At 37.3% G+C, this 20,559-nt stretch overlaps 6 protein-coding genes across 8 annotated transcripts; 3 read left to right on the top strand and 3 right to left on the bottom strand.

Moving 5' to 3' along the window:
• The first annotated feature begins 3,096 nt into the window (after positions 1-3,096).
• On the top strand, positions 3,097-6,686 carry LOC9328454. Of its 2 annotated transcripts, none has more exons than XM_021012006.1 (3): positions 3,097-3,244; positions 3,515-5,029; positions 6,036-6,686. In XM_021012006.1, exons 2-3 carry the CDS (start codon positions 3,642-3,644, stop codon positions 6,286-6,288), a joined length of 1,641 nt encoding a protein of 546 aa, XP_020867665.1. In that variant the 5' UTR covers positions 3,097-3,244; positions 3,515-3,641; the 3' UTR covers positions 6,289-6,686. The 2 variants fall into 2 exon arrangements, with proteins under 2 accessions (XP_020867665.1, XP_020867664.1); XM_021012005.1 differs by having other exon boundaries at positions 3,135-3,376; positions 6,036-6,506.
• Positions 6,687-8,112: 1,426 nt separating this feature from the next.
• On the bottom strand, positions 8,113-11,169 carry LOC9325704 (GDP-mannose transporter GONST2). Of its 2 annotated transcripts, XM_021010419.1 has the most exons (10): positions 10,639-11,169; positions 10,389-10,540; positions 10,083-10,275; positions 9,859-9,998; positions 9,642-9,771; positions 9,451-9,549; positions 9,213-9,367; positions 8,791-8,907; positions 8,605-8,702; positions 8,113-8,475 (listed from the first exon to the last, which is right to left on the bottom strand). In XM_021010419.1, exons 2-10 carry the CDS (start codon positions 10,529-10,531, stop codon positions 8,432-8,434), a joined length of 1,119 nt encoding a protein of 372 aa, XP_020866078.1. In that variant the 5' UTR covers positions 10,532-10,540; positions 10,639-11,169; the 3' UTR covers positions 8,113-8,431. The 2 variants fall into 2 exon arrangements, with proteins under 2 accessions (XP_020866078.1, XP_020866079.1); XM_021010420.1 differs by lacking the exons at positions 10,389-10,540; positions 10,639-11,169 and having other exon boundaries at positions 9,859-9,973; positions 10,083-10,169.
• Positions 11,170-11,928: 759 nt separating this feature from the next.
• LOC9328455 (josephin-like protein) lies at positions 11,929-13,647 on the bottom strand. The gene is given in 3 exon segments (XM_002892347.2): positions 11,929-12,509; positions 13,019-13,028; positions 13,030-13,647. Coding segments are annotated over 3 exon segments (492 nt in total). The 5' UTR covers positions 13,132-13,647; the 3' UTR covers positions 11,929-12,129.
• Positions 13,648-13,813: 166 nt separating this feature from the next.
• Positions 13,814-15,225, bottom strand: LOC9328456 (wiskott-Aldrich syndrome protein homolog 1). Its single transcript, XM_021010833.1, has one exon. The coding sequence runs from the start codon at positions 15,128-15,130 to the stop codon at positions 14,081-14,083; it is 1,050 nt and encodes a 349-aa protein (XP_020866492.1). The 5' UTR covers positions 15,131-15,225; the 3' UTR covers positions 13,814-14,080.
• Positions 15,226-15,245: 20 nt separating this feature from the next.
• Positions 15,246-16,701, top strand: LOC9328457 (50S ribosomal protein L4, chloroplastic). The gene is made up of 2 exons (XM_021010834.1): positions 15,246-16,301; positions 16,449-16,701. Exons 1-2 carry the CDS (start codon positions 15,470-15,472, stop codon positions 16,463-16,465), a joined length of 849 nt encoding a protein of 282 aa, XP_020866493.1. The 5' UTR covers positions 15,246-15,469; the 3' UTR covers positions 16,466-16,701.
• Positions 16,702-16,783: 82 nt separating this feature from the next.
• Positions 16,784-20,297, top strand: LOC9325705. The gene is made up of 3 exons (XM_021010832.1): positions 16,784-18,554; positions 18,759-19,501; positions 19,608-20,297. Exons 1-3 carry the CDS (start codon positions 17,414-17,416, stop codon positions 19,971-19,973), a joined length of 2,250 nt encoding a protein of 749 aa, XP_020866491.1. The 5' UTR covers positions 16,784-17,413; the 3' UTR covers positions 19,974-20,297.
• Positions 20,298-20,559: the final 262 nt, after the last annotated feature.

Here is a 20,559-nt window from a genome sequence, read left to right on the forward strand (position 1 = left end):
CTTGAATAGCTGCACCGGAAGAAAAGATGGTTTCTTGTTTCTACCGGTTTATCGCATTATAGTTATTTGAATTGACATTAAGACAATTCACTATATATATTCGATTTAAACTAAATGTAAGACTTGATATGACAATTTTGAAAATGCGAAAACCCTCTTTAGATATGTCATATGTGATTGACCAAAGAATTAGTGTTTTATTATAAAACTTATACAGTATATATTATGTCCGTCATTGTTCACTTATTTGTGGATAGTTAATGTCCCAACATGGTAGATACAAATGTGTAAGTGCAATCGATGAACAATTTTTAATTAGCATTTGCGCCAACGTTGTATTATGTAAGTGCCCATTTACAAAAATATGATACATTAACCGTGTATAAAGATTTAATTCACCCATTAGCATTTGCGCCAACATTGTATTATGTAAGTGCATCGATGTACAACTTTTTAATTAATATGTACATGGTTCATTTATCCTTTTTTAATTGTTTTATTAAACTCAAAAAAATTTGACATTTAGCTTTTGTATCTCCCATTTGTCTCACACAACTCCATTATTGATTGTCGAACTCCCCAAATGGCAATACCTATTACTTTCGTTCTACAAATTATTCATAAAATCTTTTATCATCGGTTGTTCTAAAACTCTACTTTTTCTAGAACTCTACTTTAATTTTTACCAAAACATGAAAACCTTTTACTATCGGTTTTATTTATTACAACTAAATCAGTGTCAAATCGAGATTGGGAATATCCTAATAAGACTAAGTAGGGTCCACGATTTCAGGCCACCGGTCCAGAGGCTCTGATCCGATTGGAGAGTTTACGTATTGAGTACAACATGATAAATCTTCAGTTTGCGAAATAAGTATAAACGAGAATTAATTCGTTGTAAATTACACATGGGACTGCTAGATAGCCTAGATTACACCGTATCTACATTATTAAAGCATATTTAATAAGGTAATTGAATTATAATAACCAGAAATTAAACATGATACAATAGAAGCACATCGACAAGGACATGAACTAATTAAATACCCAGAGTGAATATATCAAAAGAACAATAAATATCAGCCGTTAATAAGATATCAAGAGTGGACGTTACCGTCGATTTCTTCATCACGACCTTCGCTCTCTTTAGACGTTGCTTTCCCTAACGACGTCGATTTCCGTCAACTTGGTGCTTACCGGTCACTTATCACCACTCTCCGGCCACTTCTCCTTCCTTCTCCACCGTCGCTTCCTTACCCTCTCCCTTCAATTGCTACGTTCCAACAAAAAGTATTTTGTTCTAACATCATAGGATTTACTTCTTTTTTTTTTTTTTAATCATAGGATTTTACTTTGTTATGTTTTTTAGGATTTACTTATTTCAACTTTGGAATTTGGTGGCTTCGTCTTAATTAATTTGATATACTTTTATATGCATGCATTGCATATATATAGTGCATCTACGCCAAATGTTTACTATAACCGATTAAAATTTAGTAATATAATATAGTTAAACGATTCTTGTCCTGCAAGATCGTGAAATTAATAAATGTACTTTGCAAGAACAGAAGATAGTCAATATGTCTTCATGCTATGTATAATTGTATAGTTCAAATTTATGGAACTGTAATACTGTATAGCACTCTGCTGATTACAAAAGTTAGGTCAATAGCATGTGCAACATGTGATCTGGAAAAGTAAGACATTATATTTTGGACGCGAGTATATTGTTTTACGTACTCATATCGATTATTTTTTTTTTGAATTTAATGTTAAATTATATTCAAAGAAAAAATAAACGTTTATACATAATTATGCAAACTTTTTATGAAAAAGACAAGTCACAAGGAGCTTTTATCCATTATGTTGTCTCGATGCAAACCACATTAGGAATTATATTGTCGATGTGCTTCTATTGTATTATAAACGTTTATGTTGTACTCATATTGATTGAATATTATGAAAACATGATTAAGACTAATATGAAAGCATAAGCACAACACATGTTGGATCTTTATTTAGTCGATCCACCAATATGTTAATTGTAAAACGCAAACAAAATCTGAACAGTGATGGCTTTAAAGAAATCACGAAATCGTTAAACTATACTTTATATATATATACTCCATTCAATATATATTAAGTAAAAAATCATGGAGTAAATATATATTTTCTAAATTTCCAATAACAAAAAAAAAACACTAATTTTTACCCTTAGAAATTAGAAGTACATTCAATTGTTTTTTTCCCGTCCAATCGGCTAGTACCACTAAAACCCTAGGTCTGCGTTTACCTTGCTTAGCATTAGCAATTTAGCATTATGGTGATGATAACTTATTTGGTGTGAAAGTATTAAACCACATAACTAAAGCCAACATTATTGCCATTTTCGAAATAAAGCTTGTGTTTTGACTTTTGACGTTTGACGTTTGAATCTCTCATTCAATGCATTTCATGTTTGAGTTCTTAAATGTAGAAATTAGTACTGTAGTAGATAAATCCGCCATAACTGTCAGATATACAAAAATGTCAAAATGTCAATAACTCTGACGTCATTTCCAATTTACGGAATGCTCCAATTGGTTAGTAACATGTGAGAACTTTCTAATACTCGACTTTTGTGAGATTAAAAATAGGATGGGAAAAACGAGCTAAGACGCGCAATTAAACTTTACCTTAATGAATCAAAAGTCGTTGCCAGATGACATGGACACGAGGACCCCACTTTCTTTGGCCTACCTTTTTGCCAGGCTGTTTTTATTTTCACTCTCCTTAATTAAAAAAATATGTCACGTCGATTACACGTGTAACTTTATATGTCGTCTATTGTAGTTTTACTTTCCATTTTTCAAAATTTGTCAGATCTTTACGATCAAAGTGGCACATTTACAACCGTCGGATTTCAAAAGGAAAATCTCCAAATAACTCCCGGTTTCCTCTCATCTTATTTTCTGTAACGGGTGCCATGTCACTTATTTTTTCACCTGTTACCGGTTTCTCCGGTATTCTCTTGACTATTCTAGCTTCACCTGTGATATTTTTAAAAAATTAAAAATATATTTTCTCACTCAATTTTTTTTTTCAGTCTGTGATAAAAATCTTCATCGCATTTTGTATAGAAGGCAGCTCTCTGCCTCGTGCTCCATCCACTGATTATCCCGAGAAAGTTTTTTTTTTTTTTTTTCTTTCCGAGAAAATTCGAGAAAAATCTCGGGCAAAAATCATCGCTCACTAACTATATAGAGTGAGTCTCTTCGGCATCTCCTCTCTTTCACACAAGTTTTTCTGTATTTATGATATCGGTGTTTCATTGTTTCTCGTGCTGATTCAGTTTTCCTCCGATCCGTTTTTTATGGGATTGTAATGATTCATTCCCGTGAGTGTGTGCATGGATTTAATAACTTAGTTTTCCCAGTTTTTACTTATTCTATCAAAGTTTTCCTACAAAGAAACTATCCTGAGCTGAGATCTTATGGTTCATTTTGACTCACTGGATTCATCTTTTGATTTGCAGGAAATCTTGAGAGAGGAAAAAGCATTTCAGACGAAACTAGTCTGCAGCTTTTGCTCTGTTTTTGTCCAGATTTTTGTTGTTGTTGCTGCTAAACAATAAAATCTTGATTTGAAGATATTTTCAAAAAATGGGAGTGAAAGTAGCAACAGCCTCTACCTTCCATCAATGGGTGGCTCATCCCATAGTTCATCATTCATCTTCCTCCGCCGTTTCATCTCCTTCAAGACGACGGGTCATCGGAAACGACGGACGTTCTTCTCTGTCTTGTCGTTCCGCGATGCAGAGCCAGAGGCTTAATCCTTCTTCTCCCTTGGGCACTTCTTCCACGAATCTCCAACACTCCAACTCCTGTGAGCTCTGGAGATCAACAAAACAACCTAATACTCAGTTGATTCGCAGAGCTTTTAGCGCAAACTGTGATCCGTTTTCCGAGGAGGAGTTTTCGAAAAAGATGCAAGAGCTAACTCTCAAATTCCAAGTCTCTAACCAAGAAGACAAATACGAATCAGATACGAGCATTGACGATTCCACTCGAAAGATGGACATCGTAGGAAGCCATAATAATTTCAGGTCAGATTCAATGGAACCGCCGTGGCCAGAGATGGTGCAAATGTCAAGCATCGAGCGGAAAGCAAACAGCGTCGATCTTCCTCTTTCGCTTAGGATCATAAAGAGAAAGTTACAGATGGAGGAAGGAGTTTTAAAACAAGTCGGAGAATCGGCTTGTTCCTCTGTGGAGAGAGCTTTCTCTTCAATGGTGTTTATGATCAGAGAACTTCAAAGCTTCACGTTACACATGAGAGAGCTTCTTCTCTTCGAAGATTTGCAAGGAATTCTTCATCGTGTGAGAAAAGAAATGCAAGCATCGTTTGTTTGGTTGTTTCAACAAGTTTTCTCTGCTACACCTACTCTGATGGTCTCTGTTATGATCCTTCTCGCTAATTTCACGGTTTACTCTATTGAGAGCAACTCTGCTTTAGCCGCCGCCGTAAGTCCTCCGACAACCACCCTCTCTTTCAGCTTCGAAACGACGTCGGAGCTAAGTGAAACTCAAGAAATAAACCAGAAGTTCGATTCTTCAATGGTTAAGACGTTCTCTGTTTCTTCTCCTTACGGGAAAACATCTTTTGTCGGCGGTGGCGGTGGGAACAACATCCCACCGCCGGTGCAAAGCGGAACAGAGGGAGATGGATCTGATCAGTTCAAAAAATCTCAATTCTCATCATCGTCTCTCGGTGCAACAAGTGCGGATTCAGATGTATCTGTGTCGGGGCAAGAAGAGATTAGACTGTGGAATTCGATCTTGGAGGAAACGGAGAAAATGGAAACTTTGGATCACGACACGATGAAGCAGTTGGTTTCTCCGGTAGAGGCTAGATTAGAAGCAGAGGAGTCCATGGATTACTTCAAGACAGAGCTTCTCTACCAAACGGGATTGTCTCAAGAGCCTGACAACGTTCTTCTTCTCGCTAATTACGCACAGTTTCTCTACTTAATCATCCATGACTACGACAGGTAATTAACATCTGACCACTAATCATGTTATTTAAAGTATATTATCTTTGATTTTGTTCTTTATTTGACTAAGTAAGATTAGGGAGTTTAGATTCGGTTTGGTGTTTAGGTTGGAGTCTTGCAAGTTGATACTTACTAACTGTCAGAAGTAGCCGTGGAATGGTAGATATTTTATTGCAAATTAGGGAGCCATAGATATTTTAAGCTAGAAATTGTCATAATCAAATCACCATAAGAACCAATCGGATAGGATTAAATTGAGTGAACCAGTTCTCTTTACCCCTTAGAGAAAGAATACAACTAGTATGAAATATCTACATCTCCCATTTTCAGAATAAAATAGGGCATAATTTAAAAATGTTGTCATTCACTATAGGGATTGATATATTGTCCTCTTTCCCAAAGAGTTTGTCTTTTAGCTAGAGTCTTTTTTGGGGTGGGTTCCCAACAAGGAAAAAAAAAACCTTGGTTGATGATACTTGACAGTGGAGTATGTGGTGTTATTTTGAAGCTTGAGTCTTTAGACCACTGTTACATTATTCTTCATCCACCAATAGTGTTGTTAGGTAATAATTCTCTAAAATGGGTAAAACACTGTTTTAGATATTTTGGTGATCAGTCTCCAGACAATATTTTGACATTTTAGCTAAGTGGTTCCATTTTAGACAGTTTCTCATTTGATACATGTGTCACATTCTATAAACCAAAACCCAATTCACTTACGTTTTCTCATCATTTACCCTTTTGGCCTTATTCAAATCCATATCTTATCTCTACTCTTTGTGTTATATCTTTGTCTATATCTAAGAGCACCCTTATCCATGGGCTCTTAGATGAATCTTAGCCAAATCTTAAGCTAAGATTTGTGAAGAAAGAGATCTTATATAAGAGCTTTTAGGTTTATATTTAAGCTTTTTCTTCACAAATCTTACCTTAAGATTTGGCTAAGAGCCCATGGATAATGGTGGTCTAACGTGGCTTCTTTTGGTTTGCTTGGTGAAAACAGAGCGGAAAAGTATTTCAAGAGAGCAGCAAAAGCAGAACCAGCGGACGCAGAGGCACTGAACAAATATGCAACGTTTCTATGGAGAGCAAGAAACGATATTTGGAGAGCAGAGGAAACGTACTTAGAAGCGATCTCCGCTGATCCAACAAACTCCGTTTACTCCGCCAACTACGCACATTTCCTTTGGAACACCGGTGGTGATGAAACGTGTTTCCCTCTCGATGCTCCACCGCAACAGAACAACACCACATGAAAAAAGAGTCGCAACAATTTGTGTACGTACAGTGTGTTTTTTGCCTATACAAACTCATGTTCATGTGTCAAACTTTTTTTGTTTTGTCAACCAAAAACTTTAGTTTTATATATGCACATATTTCGAGCTTGACTCTGTTTTTTTACCTACTCGGGCTTGCTCTTTCGTGAACAAAACCATGTGTCAATTAGTTTCTTTAAAAGAACTTAAACCTTATCCTTATAGAGAGAGGATTTGGCCATGGTTTGTGCATGTCATTTTTGCTGGATGATTTGTAAATGATATTGTCCACTTCTGTCTATATATAAGTTTGAACCATCTTTTTATTGTGTGTGTCATTTGTCCCCTGTACATGATTGTCGACATTAATTGCAGTGTGAAATCAGAATTTTACACAACAATGTCTCACAAAATTAAATTACTAGTATATCAGCACTTGCATAAATTGCATAGTAATAAATAATCTTTATTTTAGTTAGAGGTGGGAGTTAGAGAAATATGTGTAGGTTTTGTAAGAAACCAAAAACCCTTCTCGATCCGTACGTTTCTTTAGATCTCTGTAGACAACAACACATCGGATCGTGAGGAAAAAAAACCAAAAACATTAATGTGAACCCCCAAAAGAGGGACACGTCTCTCTTTCTTTTGTTTTTATCACTCATTATCAAGTGGACTTTGTGTGTCTATCGTCTCCATAATAAGCTTTTGGGATTCACGCAGATCTCTGCATATTCTCACGTGAAGTCACTATAAATACTCTCTTATTGTCACTTTTTCTGCTAGACCTAGATGATGTGGAAAGATGTGAAAATAATGCTCCAATACTATTAACTAGATTTTAACCCGCAGTACACCGCGGGGCTATATTTTCTTAAAAAAATCAAAATGTAATTTGTTTGATAGATTATTTTGATTGTTAATTTTAGGATTTCACCCGTGGTATACGATCTTTTATAAATATCAACCCAAACCCGTCCCGTGAAATTAAACATTATTTAGTTATTTTTCTTTTTAATAATACTTTTATTTAAAAGCTATATAATTCAAGTCAATTTAAAAATTTCTTTTAAATGGTTCCCATAAGATATATATACATATATATTAAATTTGTATAGAGTTGAAATAATATTAATATTACAAATTTTTTATATAATTTAAATATTATAAATATTTTTAAAAATATGTAATATATATTTTTTATTATTGAATAAGAGGATATTATGTGTAAGAAATGTAGAAAATAAGAGTTTAATATTTTTATTATGGAGTCGCAAAAAAAATTTTTTATTTCTATACATGTTATTCATTTATTAATAATAAAAGAAAACAAATCCTTTAAATTAGATATTAACTAAAATAAACGCACCATAATTACTTATTAAGTAACGACCAATAAATTTCACCAAAAAATAGGTAACAACCAATAAATTCTAAACGCAGTAATTAAAGAATGAGATATTAAAAAAAAAATATCAAATAAGATATAAGAATCTTAAAATAACTGAACATCTAAATAATTTAATTGTTAGTGTCGATTTTAATGCCTTCATTAATGTGGATTTTTTTTTTTTACAGAGAAATATTTCTTAAAGATTATCACATTAATGACTCAGAAAATTAAGGAAGATATGAATTTATGATTCTCGAAATCGTATTGGTAATATCTTTAAGTAATATTTTTCAAATTAATAATTAATGCCAATGGCATTCATCCGTAAATAAGGTCCAACTCCAGGATTTATTTGCTAAAAGTCATTCAAAAATGTATATATAGATATTTTATTGTTTTCACACTTTAGGACGTACGCAGTACGATCAGATAGCTTTTTACGAAGTAGTTAACCTTCAATAGGTACTTGCGTCCAAGTTCCAACCAGTTTTCTATGCATAGATCAATCATTCAAGTCTGATATTTTTACGGAATTATCCAAGGCATAAACCAATTAAACATTCTAAGCAAAGACTATCTAATCAATCGGATGTTTTTTTATATCTATATTACTACATTCTACATTGTATAGTAAAAAATGTATTCCAAGTTGAAACTACCAGCTGCAGATGAAGAACCCTCTCAAGTTTGGTCTTTGGTGTTTGCGTTTATTTGTCTAAACCTCAATCACACTGTCAGCTTGGAAAATACGCTTTACGACATTTTTGCTCTGGCAAAGACCACTCCAGCAAATAAACCTGCAAAACCAAAATACATACACAAATTCATTCACCTTTTCAAGTTACCAAAAGATAAGAAAACATATAACATAATGATGATCATAGCTTGTGTGATATATGATGCAGATCTGTAAGTGTGTTACTTACCGAAAAGTATGCTGAACAAATTTGGGAGATTCAGAGGGACGTTGAAGAGTACAAGACCAGCTAGTGATATCGGAACCTTGTTTAATGATCCCACCAAACTGCCACACAATAGAAAGAAAGTTATAACATTTAACACCAGATAAAAAAATCCAATCAAATGTTGCCTTTGGGCAGAGGAAGATATACCTGTATGTTGTCGGTCCGGTTTGATGCAGGAACCACATCGAAGTGAAGCTGATGGCTAGACCAAGGAAGCCGCTTGCTGTTGCCACTACCCAAAACATTGCATCTTTTGTCACATCCCTGCCAGAGAGTAAAACACCATGAACATTATACCTTCAAAAGATATCACCTTTTTCATATGCGCCTGTTTAGTTCCCCTGAGATCGTCTACTTGTGTATCTTCCCATTTGCAGTCTCAAGTCTTGTTATAAACACAAACTAGTATCTAGAAATTCTACTATATGTAAGAAGAATACAGTAGAAGCTGGAAATATCTATGTGATCCAGATGTATTTTAAGTGGGCTAAAGAATCAGCCAATTATATCACTAAATAGACAGAATAACTAAACACTGGACAAGTGTCACTCTGTTTAATAGTTCTTACGTGCTTATTACGTATCTCCATTCGCCTAGTAAGATGACCAAGATGATGCCAAAAGGTAGAGACAAGAGATTATTCAGCAGCACCATTGACACTTCATTGAGCGAGCCAGACTTTGTAGACTGCTTTGCTTTGTCCATGACTCGACGAAGAGTAAGCTGTAACAAAGATAAGATCATTATGGAGAGTGAGAAAGTGATGCATCAAGATCCAGTTACTGGTTTCATAAGCGTGAACTCACTGAATAACTTGCGGTCAGAAAGCAGTTGGCAAGCTGCCACGTGTACCCTACTGCATCAAATGTGAGATCTGTGATACCTCCGCTGATTGCAGAAATGATCTGTATTGCAAACTCTTAGTTGGTGTCACTTTGATATCAGAGAGGGATTGCCTACAGAAGCCAACTGGAGGGAGATGTGCAATTTAACTTACCATCATGAACATTGCAGCCCAAACCTTGTTGTTCTGCCTTTTGCGGAACATGTATACCTCCCCTATTGCCGTAATAATATTCGTCGCATTCTTCAGAATAGTTACCATAGCGACGTTAATGTATTTCAAACTGGAAAAGAAATGTAACTTTGCATTATATTCAAGCATCCTTTGAAATTTCACCAATTAGACTCTTGCCTAATGTTCGAAACCTTACCTGTACATTCCCGAGACCAGCATGCCCACAAAGATAACATTGACAGGCATCCAGACTCTGATCAACTTCCAGTTAAATTTTTCCACTGAAACTACTCCAGAGATATCTAGTACAGCTACCACCAAACAGCTGATTAAGTTCTGAAATAAACGTATAAGGAAATCACCAAACAAAATAGTTTGTCAAATTATCACTAAGCCAGCTCATGGGTTAAAATGTCTTACTTGATATAGCATCAAAGAGATTCCTGCGTTGAAATTATAGCTGGAGAGAACAATTTTGTTCAATATAATCATGCTGCAGGAAGAGACACAGTAAGCTGCTCCAGACACAAGGGGTCCTGACTGTTTGACAGAGCCGTGGTCACGTCTGTTATCTCCATCAACCGGAAGATATCTCCGTCTCCATCTGAGAAACCTTGAGGAAGAATCAAGAAAGTTCAATGCAATATTCCTTTCTATAACAACAAAAAATCCTTAGAGACCATAACACTGAACCAACCAGCGGAAGAAAACATGTTATATTATTACCTTTCACTTAACCACCTACGTTCGGAACTCTTTTGATCGAGAAGTTGAAAGACAACGTTTTTACTACCATTACCACTGAAGTGACTCAGCTCTGATTCATCAGGCTCGTGGCAAACAATTGCTTCCAGTTTCACAGCAGTCATTTCTTGTTCCTGCACCCAAAAATCATAATTAAGGGACACATTCTTCAAACCACAAGAATCTTTATGAGAAACCAAAATTAAGTAGAGAGAGGCCTAGAAGTTGATACCTGATGAAGAATCGCAGAGAAGTTCCTTGCTCAATTCGCAGAATCGAGTATGAGCTCGAAATCGCTTGAAACACGGCGCGTAAATACGAATCGAGAGAGTACGATCGGCAGTGGGCCGCTTTTGAGAAGAGGAAAACCGGCGACGATGAAGGTGATGAACTTTTTAGGTAACACGCAAAGCGTAAGAGGCGAGGAAGAACGTGGGAACGAGATTACCGAGGTAGAGAGAGAGTAACCGTCCATGTTCGAAATCTCCAGCCTTCAATTTTACTCTTCTTTAATTTAGGGTTCTTGGGAATTTGGGGGCAGATTAATTGTATTTTAAATCAGCTGAGATCGGAATCATGTCTGAAGAAATTTTTAGGCGTGAGGCTACGCCGGAATCCATGGCGATTATACTGGCGGGAAGATTGCCGGTGGCTCTGGCGAATTGGGTATTTTAAACATGGCCTTGGGCTTTGATATTACGGGCTTTAGGCTTTGGAATTACGCCCACACGATGTTGAGGCTTAACGGGCTTTAAGCATTCTGATGTTTTAATAATTTAATTCTTGCAAATTTTTCTTTTGGTCTGGTCACACGCTTATTATCACACTAACTGCACCAACCTATTTAGAAGTTAATTGTTAATTTCATATCTCTCGCTTTATCGTAGACTTGCCGACAAAATTTCGTCTCAGGCTAATAATCAATTTGATTTTGATTAATACATATATAAATTTCAGCGGAACAACATTAACAAATGGACGTAGTATTATCTAACGATTAGTGGGGATTTCAACTTTTAGACTTTTAGTAGACCACTCAATCAAATTGTATAACAAATCGAACACGACCACGAATTTGGGTAAAAAGTAAATATAAAGGGAGAAGTCGTTTTAGGCTATGAAATGTTAAGCTAAAAGTCTAAAACAAATCCCACACGCACACACATATGATTGATTTAGGTGGTGTCCCGTTCACTGAAGGTGCTACTAACTATTAAAGGTAAACAAATCAGTGGCCATGCTTTATTTATGAACTTTCTTGGATAATCTATTTTAAATTTACTTTTTAAACTAAAGCATTTTTACTGCATAATTAATAAAATGATTAAAGAAGTCACACACGAACATTTTAATGATGGAAATATCTCAGAAAAAAATCCTGAAAGTAGCTTTCACAAACAATATAATAATTTTATACAAAATATGTATTATAGAAATGGTTTATTTTTGCTGTCAAAAAAAAAAAGAAATGGTTTATTAACAAAACAGAAGTGGGTTATCCTTGTAACTAATCGTGAAGAAATACGAATATCAAAATCTAATATTTATAGACAGAAATTGAGGAAGATGGAAGACATTTACTCGTACTACTGCACAGTACACACAACAACAAAAGTCACATAATAGATTTATGTGGACATTACATGCAACTCTCACGAATAAGCAAATAGACAATAAGCGAGCGAGCGACAGACCGAGACAAAGGGTTTGGGAGTGATAACACTTAAGATGTAGAGTTTGATCTGGTGAAGGAGGATGATGAGTTGATGAACTGTATGCAGTCTTCTATAGCCTCTGACCGATGATTGTCATTGTTTATTGGGATGATTGATGGCTGAGATCTCCCCGAAAAAGAAGAAACTTTCGACGGTGGAGATCTTTTCTTCTTCCTCATCACCACCAAACGCAATCCTTTTGCAAATTTGCATCCAAGATGCTTGATTAATTTTGCTGCTGTGACTTCTGTTTTCCTCGGTAACCTTAATCCGCAGCTCGTTGTGCATCCCGGACTCTTACCATAAGGTCCCTTGATAGCTGTTTGCTTGGCCGAAGCATCTCTCTGAACCGGTCTAGTGTTTGGGTTGGCCCTTTTTATACCAGTAGCTGACATATTAAGAGAAAGATAGAGAGAGTGAGAGAGGTTTATGGGAAACAATATAAGGATAATGAGAGATATATATATAAGGGACTGATTCTGAGAACAGTTGGGCTGATAGTTCAGGCAAATACGGGAAAAGACATGAATTAATGATGTATATATCTACAATCATTACGCTTAGGCCATGATTAAGCACTCAAGACATAAACACATAAACAAGTAACAAAAAAGTGTAGCTTCAATCTTATTTTAGACCCTATATATAAAAGACTTGTAGTTAAAGTGGATCTACAAATTTATAAAGAGAGCTATGCCCAAGAGCAAAAAGAGAAGACTAGGTTTAGTTTTTTCTATTTTTCTTTATGGTCCACATAGGGAATAAACCCATTGTTTAAGTGAAGAAAAAGGTGAAGCAACCATTTGGTATCATTCTTCTTTGATGATCACTCATGTGTGCACATAACAATCTAAAAAAGTTTCTTTTTGACTCCAGGAGAGGCCGATATAAACTTACCTTTATGGATTGCAGATTCCTTTCATGAGTCTGCGGCTACAATAAAATGGAAGGAAAAATAAAAAAGAACAAAAAAACAAGTTAATGGTGGGCACAAGAATACGAGAAAGCATATAATAAACCAGGGAGTGTCAGGACATAAATAGAAGATCACAGAATCTGGAGAATGTAGAGTGATTTTACATGTGAAAACATTCCATTGAGATCAGAACAATAATTCCTGCATGATAAGTCATGCAAATGGCATGAGATTGACTGACATATATAGCAGGTTACAAAAATGCCAAAAGGGAAAAGAATGCAATAGCAAAACTGCTGTGTCTCATCGTCAAAACAAGAGCACAATAGATTTAGCACCAACCATGTACATTACATCTTACCCAAAACGTCAGAGAGGACATCTTTTCTCTACTGTGATGAGCATGATTCAAGACACATTAATCCAACCATATCCCTCAATGAATTATTACTCTGACAGATGGAGATCACTGGTTCCAATATTAGAACTCACAAAAGAGATATTTCAGACATTTAGCTACTTATTTAGTCGATAGGTGTACAGAAAGAGTTAGAAAATAAAAATCACACAGTGGTATCATGAAACAGGGATAACATCCAAAGTCTTTAACCAGCCTGCAAAAATATTCGGCAGAATTGCAGGATATAGGACTGTTCATGTCTGAGACAGAGCATACTACCATACCTAATCAGAGCATGGTTCAAACAAAAAATCAACAGAGAAGGGATTAACATTAGAACATTAACCCTAAGAACCCAATAGCCTGATTCAAGAAGTTGAAAGAAGGAAAGAAATCAGAGATGTTTTAGAAGCATGTACAAAGGTACACATACATAAACAGAATAGCAGCTAGAAAGAAGCAAATCAATTCACAAACGAGAAATACATATAGACATAAAGATATACTGTCTTCACCAAATTCATATTTTTTTCACCAGCCATTTCTTGGTGATCTACAAACACCAACATGGATGGTAAATCTGATGATAAGTAAAGCCTTATAAAGGCCACACACTTATGAAAGTCAACAACTTTTTCCATCATCAACATTCACGGCGATAATCGCGGCCATAGCTGTAGTTTGGCCTAGCTCCGAAATCACTCTCAGACCTCTCTGCGGCAGCTCTCTCTTCTTCCAAGCTCAATCCACCCATCGTCTTCTGTAACTGCCTGTGATCATAAGGTGAGTAATCGACTGGCGCCGATGGACCATTAGGCACTCCGTAGCTAGACAATCGCGAGCCTATAGGAGGAGCCTGTGGCTTGTACTCGTTACCCGGAAAGGCATCAACGGGAGCTGATGGCCCACTAGGCGGTGGACCGTAATTGGAAAACCGAGGAGGGGCTAAAGGAGGCTGCTTGTGATCAATCGATGAGAAGGCATCGACGGGAGCAGATGGGCCACTTGGGAGGCCGTAATTGGAGGCACGATCGTACATTGAACGTGGTGGAGGCGGCGGATAATAATACCCGGAATAGTAATGATCAGTGAATGCGTAAGGAGACGGAGACGGTGACTGTGAGAATTCTCTGTAGTCACGCTGAGGAGACGGAGAGGTGATCGGAGCTTGAGGAGGAGGAGGGGTAGGAGAGTAATAATGGTTTCCTTGAGGGGCAGAGTAGTAATCTAGTGGTTGAGATTGAGGACGTGGCGGAGGATGCTGCGGTGGAGGGATTGGTCTCTCTTTGATCGCGAGCTTCAAGCGAATCTTCCCCTGTGGCCGACCCGATGGACGGACCAGCTCAAGCGAATTGATCGATTCCGGAATCATTGACCCATCCGAGTCAATCAAGCGAGCTAGAGGAAACCTAACCGATCCGACGAGGGTTTTCGCCAGATCCGAGGAATTGGAATGAAAAATCTCGATGTTGAGGACCGATTCGTGGACGGATCGGGTGAGAGGAAGAGTGATCCGCTCGTTCCACACCGGTTTGATGGAGGCGGAATCATCGGAGCGGGTGGAGTGAGGGTGGTCTTGGTCAAGGTAGAGAACAACGTAGGGTTTCAGGTCACCGTTACGCCAGTTGACATTCTTCAGGTGCTTGGCAGAGACGACGGTAACAACCAGGTCGAGTGGCTCCGACGAAGCCATGAATGAATACGGTGCGTTTTAAGCCGATATGGCCTTAGCTAACGTGCGCTCGTATCTTAGATATCTGTATCAAAAGTCTCAACTATCGTTTATCACAGAGTATGTCTCTTAAAACCTGCCGGATACATAAGAGGCTTTTGACTTTTGAAGTTTGATTCTTTCTTACTAGCGAGCGACAGCTGGAGTTATTCATAGATGGGATAGTTATATCCTTATGTCCAAACAGATGCCTATATTCTCACCAAGCACAAGATAGGCATTGGAAGAGTGGATAACACTTACTTTCTCAGTCTTCTTCTTCTTCTTCTTCGTTGTGATAGATCAGGTCAGTGAACAACAATGGCTTCCTCTGCAACAGCGCCAAATCCGCTATCTTTCTTCTCATCTTCTCTCTTTTTGTCTTCCTCTCACCAAATCCCTAAAACCTACATTTCCGTCGCCAAATTCGGCTCCGGCAGAGTCTCGAAACCACTCTCTGTCGCTTCCCAGCTAGCGACTCTGCCGATTATCTCATTCGAAGGAGAGAAGGTCGGGGAAACGTATCTAGACCTCAAAACGGCGCCGGAGGATACCGCGCGTGCTGTTGTGCACCGAGCCATCGTGACGGATTTGCAGAACAAGCGGCGAGGTACTGCGTCGACGCTGACTCGCGGTGAAGTTCGTGGTGGTGGAATTAAACCTTACGCACAGAAGAAAACTGGTCACGCGAGGCGTGGATCTCAGAGAACACCGTTACGTCCCGGTGGAGGTGTGGTGTTCGGGCCCAGACCTAAGGATTGGTCGATTAAAATCAATAGGAAGGAGAAGAAGCTGGCAATATCGACGGCGCTTTCGAGTGCGGTTTCGGCGGAAGGTGGTGCGATAGTGGTGGAGGAATTTGGGGAGAAGTTTGAGAAGCCCAAGACTAAAGATTTCTTAGCTGCGATGCAGAGGTGGGGATTGGATCCGAAGGAGAAAGCAATGTTTTTGATGATTGATGTGGATGAGAATGTGGCGAAATCGAGCAGGAACATTGGAACGTTGAGGATGTTGACGCCGAGGACGCTGAATCTGTTTGACATTTTGAACTCTGATAAGCTTGTTCTGACTCCTGCGGCTGTGGAGTTCTTGAATGCGAGGTACGGTGTTGATGCGGTGGAGGAAGAAGATGACGATGAAGATGACACGGAAGGTTAGTGTTATGTTGAAAGGAACTTGCTTTTTGTCGGAAATTTTTAATGTTGTGTTTGATCGTTATTGTCTGGTTTAATTGCATGAAGAGGTAGAAATGTGATGTGTTAATATGGATACGTGATTACATTTTGTTTGTGTTATGAAGGGTCAGAGGAAGCTTAAGAATGAGTAGCACCTGTAGTTCCAATTGCTTCAAGTGTGGCTTAATCTTGAGCACATCTTCTTACTCTCCTTGATGAGGTCTTCTCTTTCCTTTTTGTGTAACAACAAGAGAAATGTGTATTTAATTTTAGAGTTTTTAAAGAGATCATCCTCAATTTCTGTCATACTGATTTTGTGTCCAACTCTCAATGGAGTCAAATTAGATATCATGAGAAAAGTTGATTGTTTGTGCATCAGTTAAAGATTGAGAAACAAAAACTGACTTTAGAGTTAACAAGGAAGAGTGGCTATTAAAAGTGGTAATAAGGATTCATATCTCGGAACATGCACTATAAGGAGTTGTGACTTGTGAAGGATGCAAAACAAATCTACTCAGTAGTCCAATTAGGTGGCAGTGACACACATCTTGGTTTTGAAAATTATCAAAGGTCTCACCCAAATCTGCTAACAACTGTTAAAAGATAAGAATTTGCTAGAACTTAGGAATATAGCCCACTCTTTTGAAGAAGGGATATGTCGAGATGCAAAAATCTATGAACCCTAAGGGTCAATATCTCAACTAGAAAAAAATGTGATCAAAAGTGTGAGAAAACAAGAATCTCAGGAAACATGTGTAAGCAACTAATTAACTCCCGCCCTCTCTTATCCATTTCCTAATTTGTCATCTCCGTCCGTGTGCGGTGTGTTCTGAAAACTGAAAACCCAAAACGAAACAAAAGAGAGAAAATTTCTAAAATCTAAAAAAAAACTTCTAATTTTTAATGACTGGTTATTGTTTCAAATGTAAGCTTGACCTCTCTCTTACCGATCAATTTTCGCTTCTTCAATTAAACTATTTTTGTTTTTCCTTTCAAACATTTTTTGATTCTCTATGAAAAAACAAAACCGCCGTAGAATGCTTTGGATTATAATCTCTCAATGGTTATGAGAATTAGGGCTGTTTAAAACATGAGAATTGATGCCAAAGATGTCGGAACTCTGTTCTGGAAAATTCTCAGATTTTCCACGAACATCGTTTATACAAACGTAAAGAATCACCCCGTTGTGTCTGGTGTTTCTGCGTTTATCTTCCTCTTATACATTTTTCTCCCTCGGCTTTTCTATTTCGTCCTTTACTCTTCTCCATTAATCGCCTGCTCTGTGTTTTATCTTCGGAATCATCCAAGTTTCAAGCTTTTGCGTATCAAAACGGATAATTTGTTTTCACCATTTTCCCAAAAGAGGTCTGAGGAAGAAGAAACAAGAAAGGCTGACTTAAAGCACCAACGAAGTGTTCGACGAAATGCCAGAAGGAAAGTTGAAGAGGTTGGGAAAGATTGGGACTCTTCTCAGGCTAGCGAGGATGAGAGAGACAAAGTCATTTTAACAACTCTATATGGCGAAATCCCCAACACTGATAAATCTCCCAAACTCGAGAAACCCAAGAAAGATAGAGCCTTTCTTGTTGCAGAAGATTTCTCCTTTGAGCCTAGCTTAGATGAAGAAACTCTTTCAACAACCGGGAATGTGGATCCATCGGAGAGGTTAACGAGTGGTGGTGGCGAAACCGAAATAGAATCTTCATCGTCATCAGAAGGCGAAGAAGAAGAAATTATTCATGAAGACAAAAAGGTACTTGTAGCTTGGACCGAGGATGATCAGAAGAATTTGATGGATTTAGGAAACTCTGAGATGGAACGTAACAAGAGATTAGAGCATTTGATTACAAGAAGGAAAATGAGGAGATTAGTCCGACTTGCGGCTGAGAGTAGCCTAATGGATATGGAAGTTCCTTCAATATGTGTTGGACGCAACTATTTCGGTTTGCATCAAGAAAACTATATAGTTGATGGCCTTCAAATGCCTGAATCTGCACCTTCTGTGTTATTACCAACTAAAAACCCCTTTGATATTCCTTATGATCCACAAGAAGAGAAGCCTAACCTCTCAGGGGATAGTTTTCAGCAGGAGTTTGCAGCCAACCCTAATGATATCTTCTTCTGCCGCCATGAAAGCTTTTGTCGCAGAGTCTTTCCATTGGAAAATCAGCTTGACACGAAATGGGAACCGTGGAAAAAGTCAATTGATGGTTTGTCTAGACCACAACAAGGTACATTCTCCCATCATTCTGAAAAATGTTGTAGCTTACAATGTAAATGGCTTATTGTCTTATTGATACAACATACACATGCAAAAACACTTGAAAGCCTTTTCTTAGTAACGGTCAAAATTTTTAAATAACTTAACTTCAGTTTTACATTTATAGATTAAAAAATGATTCTAAGTTCTACGATTGTGATCCTTGCTCATGTAGGTTGCAATGATGGATTGGTTGGGGACAAACATCCTATAATGAAAGGAAAAGATCTAACAAGAGGAGAAGTAAATGATATGGAGTCAGAACACATGACAGAGATTGTTGTGAGTGATTCAAACTCATTGCTTTCTCCTGTAGAAAGGGAAACGGATTCCAATGTCTCAAATCAAGCAGATTCTTCTGGAACTTCCGGGAAACCAAATGGTGATCTTCGTATTGAAAACCCTTTAGTTGGTTTAGTTCCTAGAAACACAGGTTCACTTTCGACTTCTTTAGCAGCCGAAAGGCAAAGATACGTGGAGCATTTTGGTTACAGCTCAAGAAAAGGTCATAAGTTATCCGCAGAATCTGATCTTCAAGTTGAGTTTTCTGAAATCGGATCACCTCCCACTACAGTTGATGGGAATAATTCTTCTGATGAAGAGAAATCACTCTTTGTCTACGAATCAGAAACCGGGAAGGAGACGCGCTTTAGTGGTGAGGAAAATGAGGTGAAACAGAAGAGCATTGTGGATAGAACTGCAGAAACTCAAATGTTACCAGTGGAGAAAGTTGGTCAAGTTTTCGATGAAAAGAGTTCTACAATCTCTCCAGAAACTTATGAAGCCAAACAATTTGAGGGTCTGTCTGATGGTACAAATGTCAGTGAAAGATCTGAGGAAGAAGATAGCTCAAAATCCGGACACTTTCCACTGGAAACAGTTCCTCACATCAATGAAGTTATTCCAAGAAGAGAAGAGGTTATATAGTTCTTGTTCTTGTCTGATTTTATGGAACATGATTGCTTCTTTCAATGTGTTTCTCAAAATATTGAATTTGAATATATTCCTTATACCGTTTTGACAGGAATCACTGGAACTTGTCCAAAACTCGACTGATGAGATGAAGATAAATGACGACTCTGATGAACCTGAACCCTTAACAAATCAAGAATCCGAAGAGCATTTTGGGGGAAATGATGGAGACCAATCAACTCAAGAGATGCAAGAACTTATTGAACCTGAAGTTTCAAATGTGAACAATGTCACATCAGACGAGTCTGCTACTTCCCCAAGATCAGTATTACCAGACATGTTGTTACCTTTAGACCAGACTTATACTCTGAATTCTGAGAGTTTGGAACATACATTAGATAGTCAACCTCAACTTGTTATTCCATATCCAGAATCTCCTCATAATCAATCAGGTGGTGTTGATGGGGACAGTAGATGAAGTGTGCTCAGAGGTCAGTTTCAATGGCTTTTCCGTGCACTTGAACTGAAATCTACTTTTAACAGAAAGATGAAGTGTGTTTTCTAAAACAGGGACAATCTGAGGCAAGTGCAGAAGAAGTTTCTTCTTTTGTTTAACACTTAACAAATTCAGGCTTATGCAGTATAGAAAGTATAGGTTTCCTAGCTAAATTCAGATTATGTATATGCTAAAGTTGATTTAGTGAAGTGATCATCGATTTGTTTGATGATAATTGAGATATAACTTATGTTGTAAAAAGTGGAAAATCTGATAATGATTGGTTATTTACATTTTCGTAAATTACAATGTCTTTTAGTTTAAAATAAATAAATGGTTGATTGTTAGATGTTAAAAATAAATAAATGGTTGATTATGTCAACAAGATAAGTAAATTTAAACTACCACTACTTTTCTCCCGATTATGAAGCTCTAAATATTTTTGATATATTTTTTTACTTTTCTCCTGATTAATAGCCAATCGTTTTTTTTTTACTTTTAAATATGAGTGGTCTCTTTTTTTTTTTTATCTGCTTTTTTGGTAAATTTATATGGATTAAATTTTTCT

The sequence above is a fragment of the Arabidopsis lyrata genome (assembly GCF_000004255.2).
Source record: "Arabidopsis lyrata subsp. lyrata unplaced genomic scaffold ARALYscaffold_1, whole genome shotgun sequence".
NCBI lineage: Eukaryota > Viridiplantae > Streptophyta > Magnoliopsida > Brassicales > Brassicaceae > Arabidopsis > Arabidopsis lyrata.

Bases quoted from the DNA above. Each gene is read 5' to 3' on its own strand.
- LOC9328454 (XM_021012006.1), top strand. From the start codon at position 3,642: ATGGGAGTGAAAGTAGCAACAGCCTCTACCTTCCATCAATGGGTGGCT. The intron at 5,030-6,035 runs GTAATTAACATC...TGGTGAAAACAG, and splicing joins ATCATCCATGACTACGACAG to AGCGGAAAAGTATTTCAAGA.
- LOC9325704 (XM_021010419.1), bottom strand. From the start codon at position 10,531: ATGACTGCTGTGAAACTGGAAGCAATTGTTTGCCACGAGCCTGATGAA. The intron at 8,908-9,212 runs GTAAGAACTATT...ACTCTCTGGCAG, and splicing joins TGGAGATACGTAATAAGCAC to GGATGTGACAAAAGATGCAA. The intron at 8,703-8,790 runs GTATATCTTCCT...ATTGTGTGGCAG, and splicing joins ACCGGACCGACAACATACAG to TTTGGTGGGATCATTAAACA.
- LOC9328456 (XM_021010833.1), bottom strand. From the start codon at position 15,130: ATGGCTTCGTCGGAGCCACTCGACCTGGTTGTTACCGTCGTCTCTGCC.
- LOC9328457 (XM_021010834.1), top strand. From the start codon at position 15,470: ATGGCTTCCTCTGCAACAGCGCCAAATCCGCTATCTTTCTTCTCATCT.
- LOC9325705 (XM_021010832.1), top strand. From the start codon at position 17,414: ATGAGAATTGATGCCAAAGATGTCGGAACTCTGTTCTGGAAAATTCTC. The intron at 18,555-18,758 runs GTACATTCTCCC...TTGCTCATGTAG, and splicing joins TTTGTCTAGACCACAACAAG to GTTGCAATGATGGATTGGTT. The intron at 19,502-19,607 runs GTTATATAGTTC...CCGTTTTGACAG, and splicing joins TTATTCCAAGAAGAGAAGAG to GAATCACTGGAACTTGTCCA.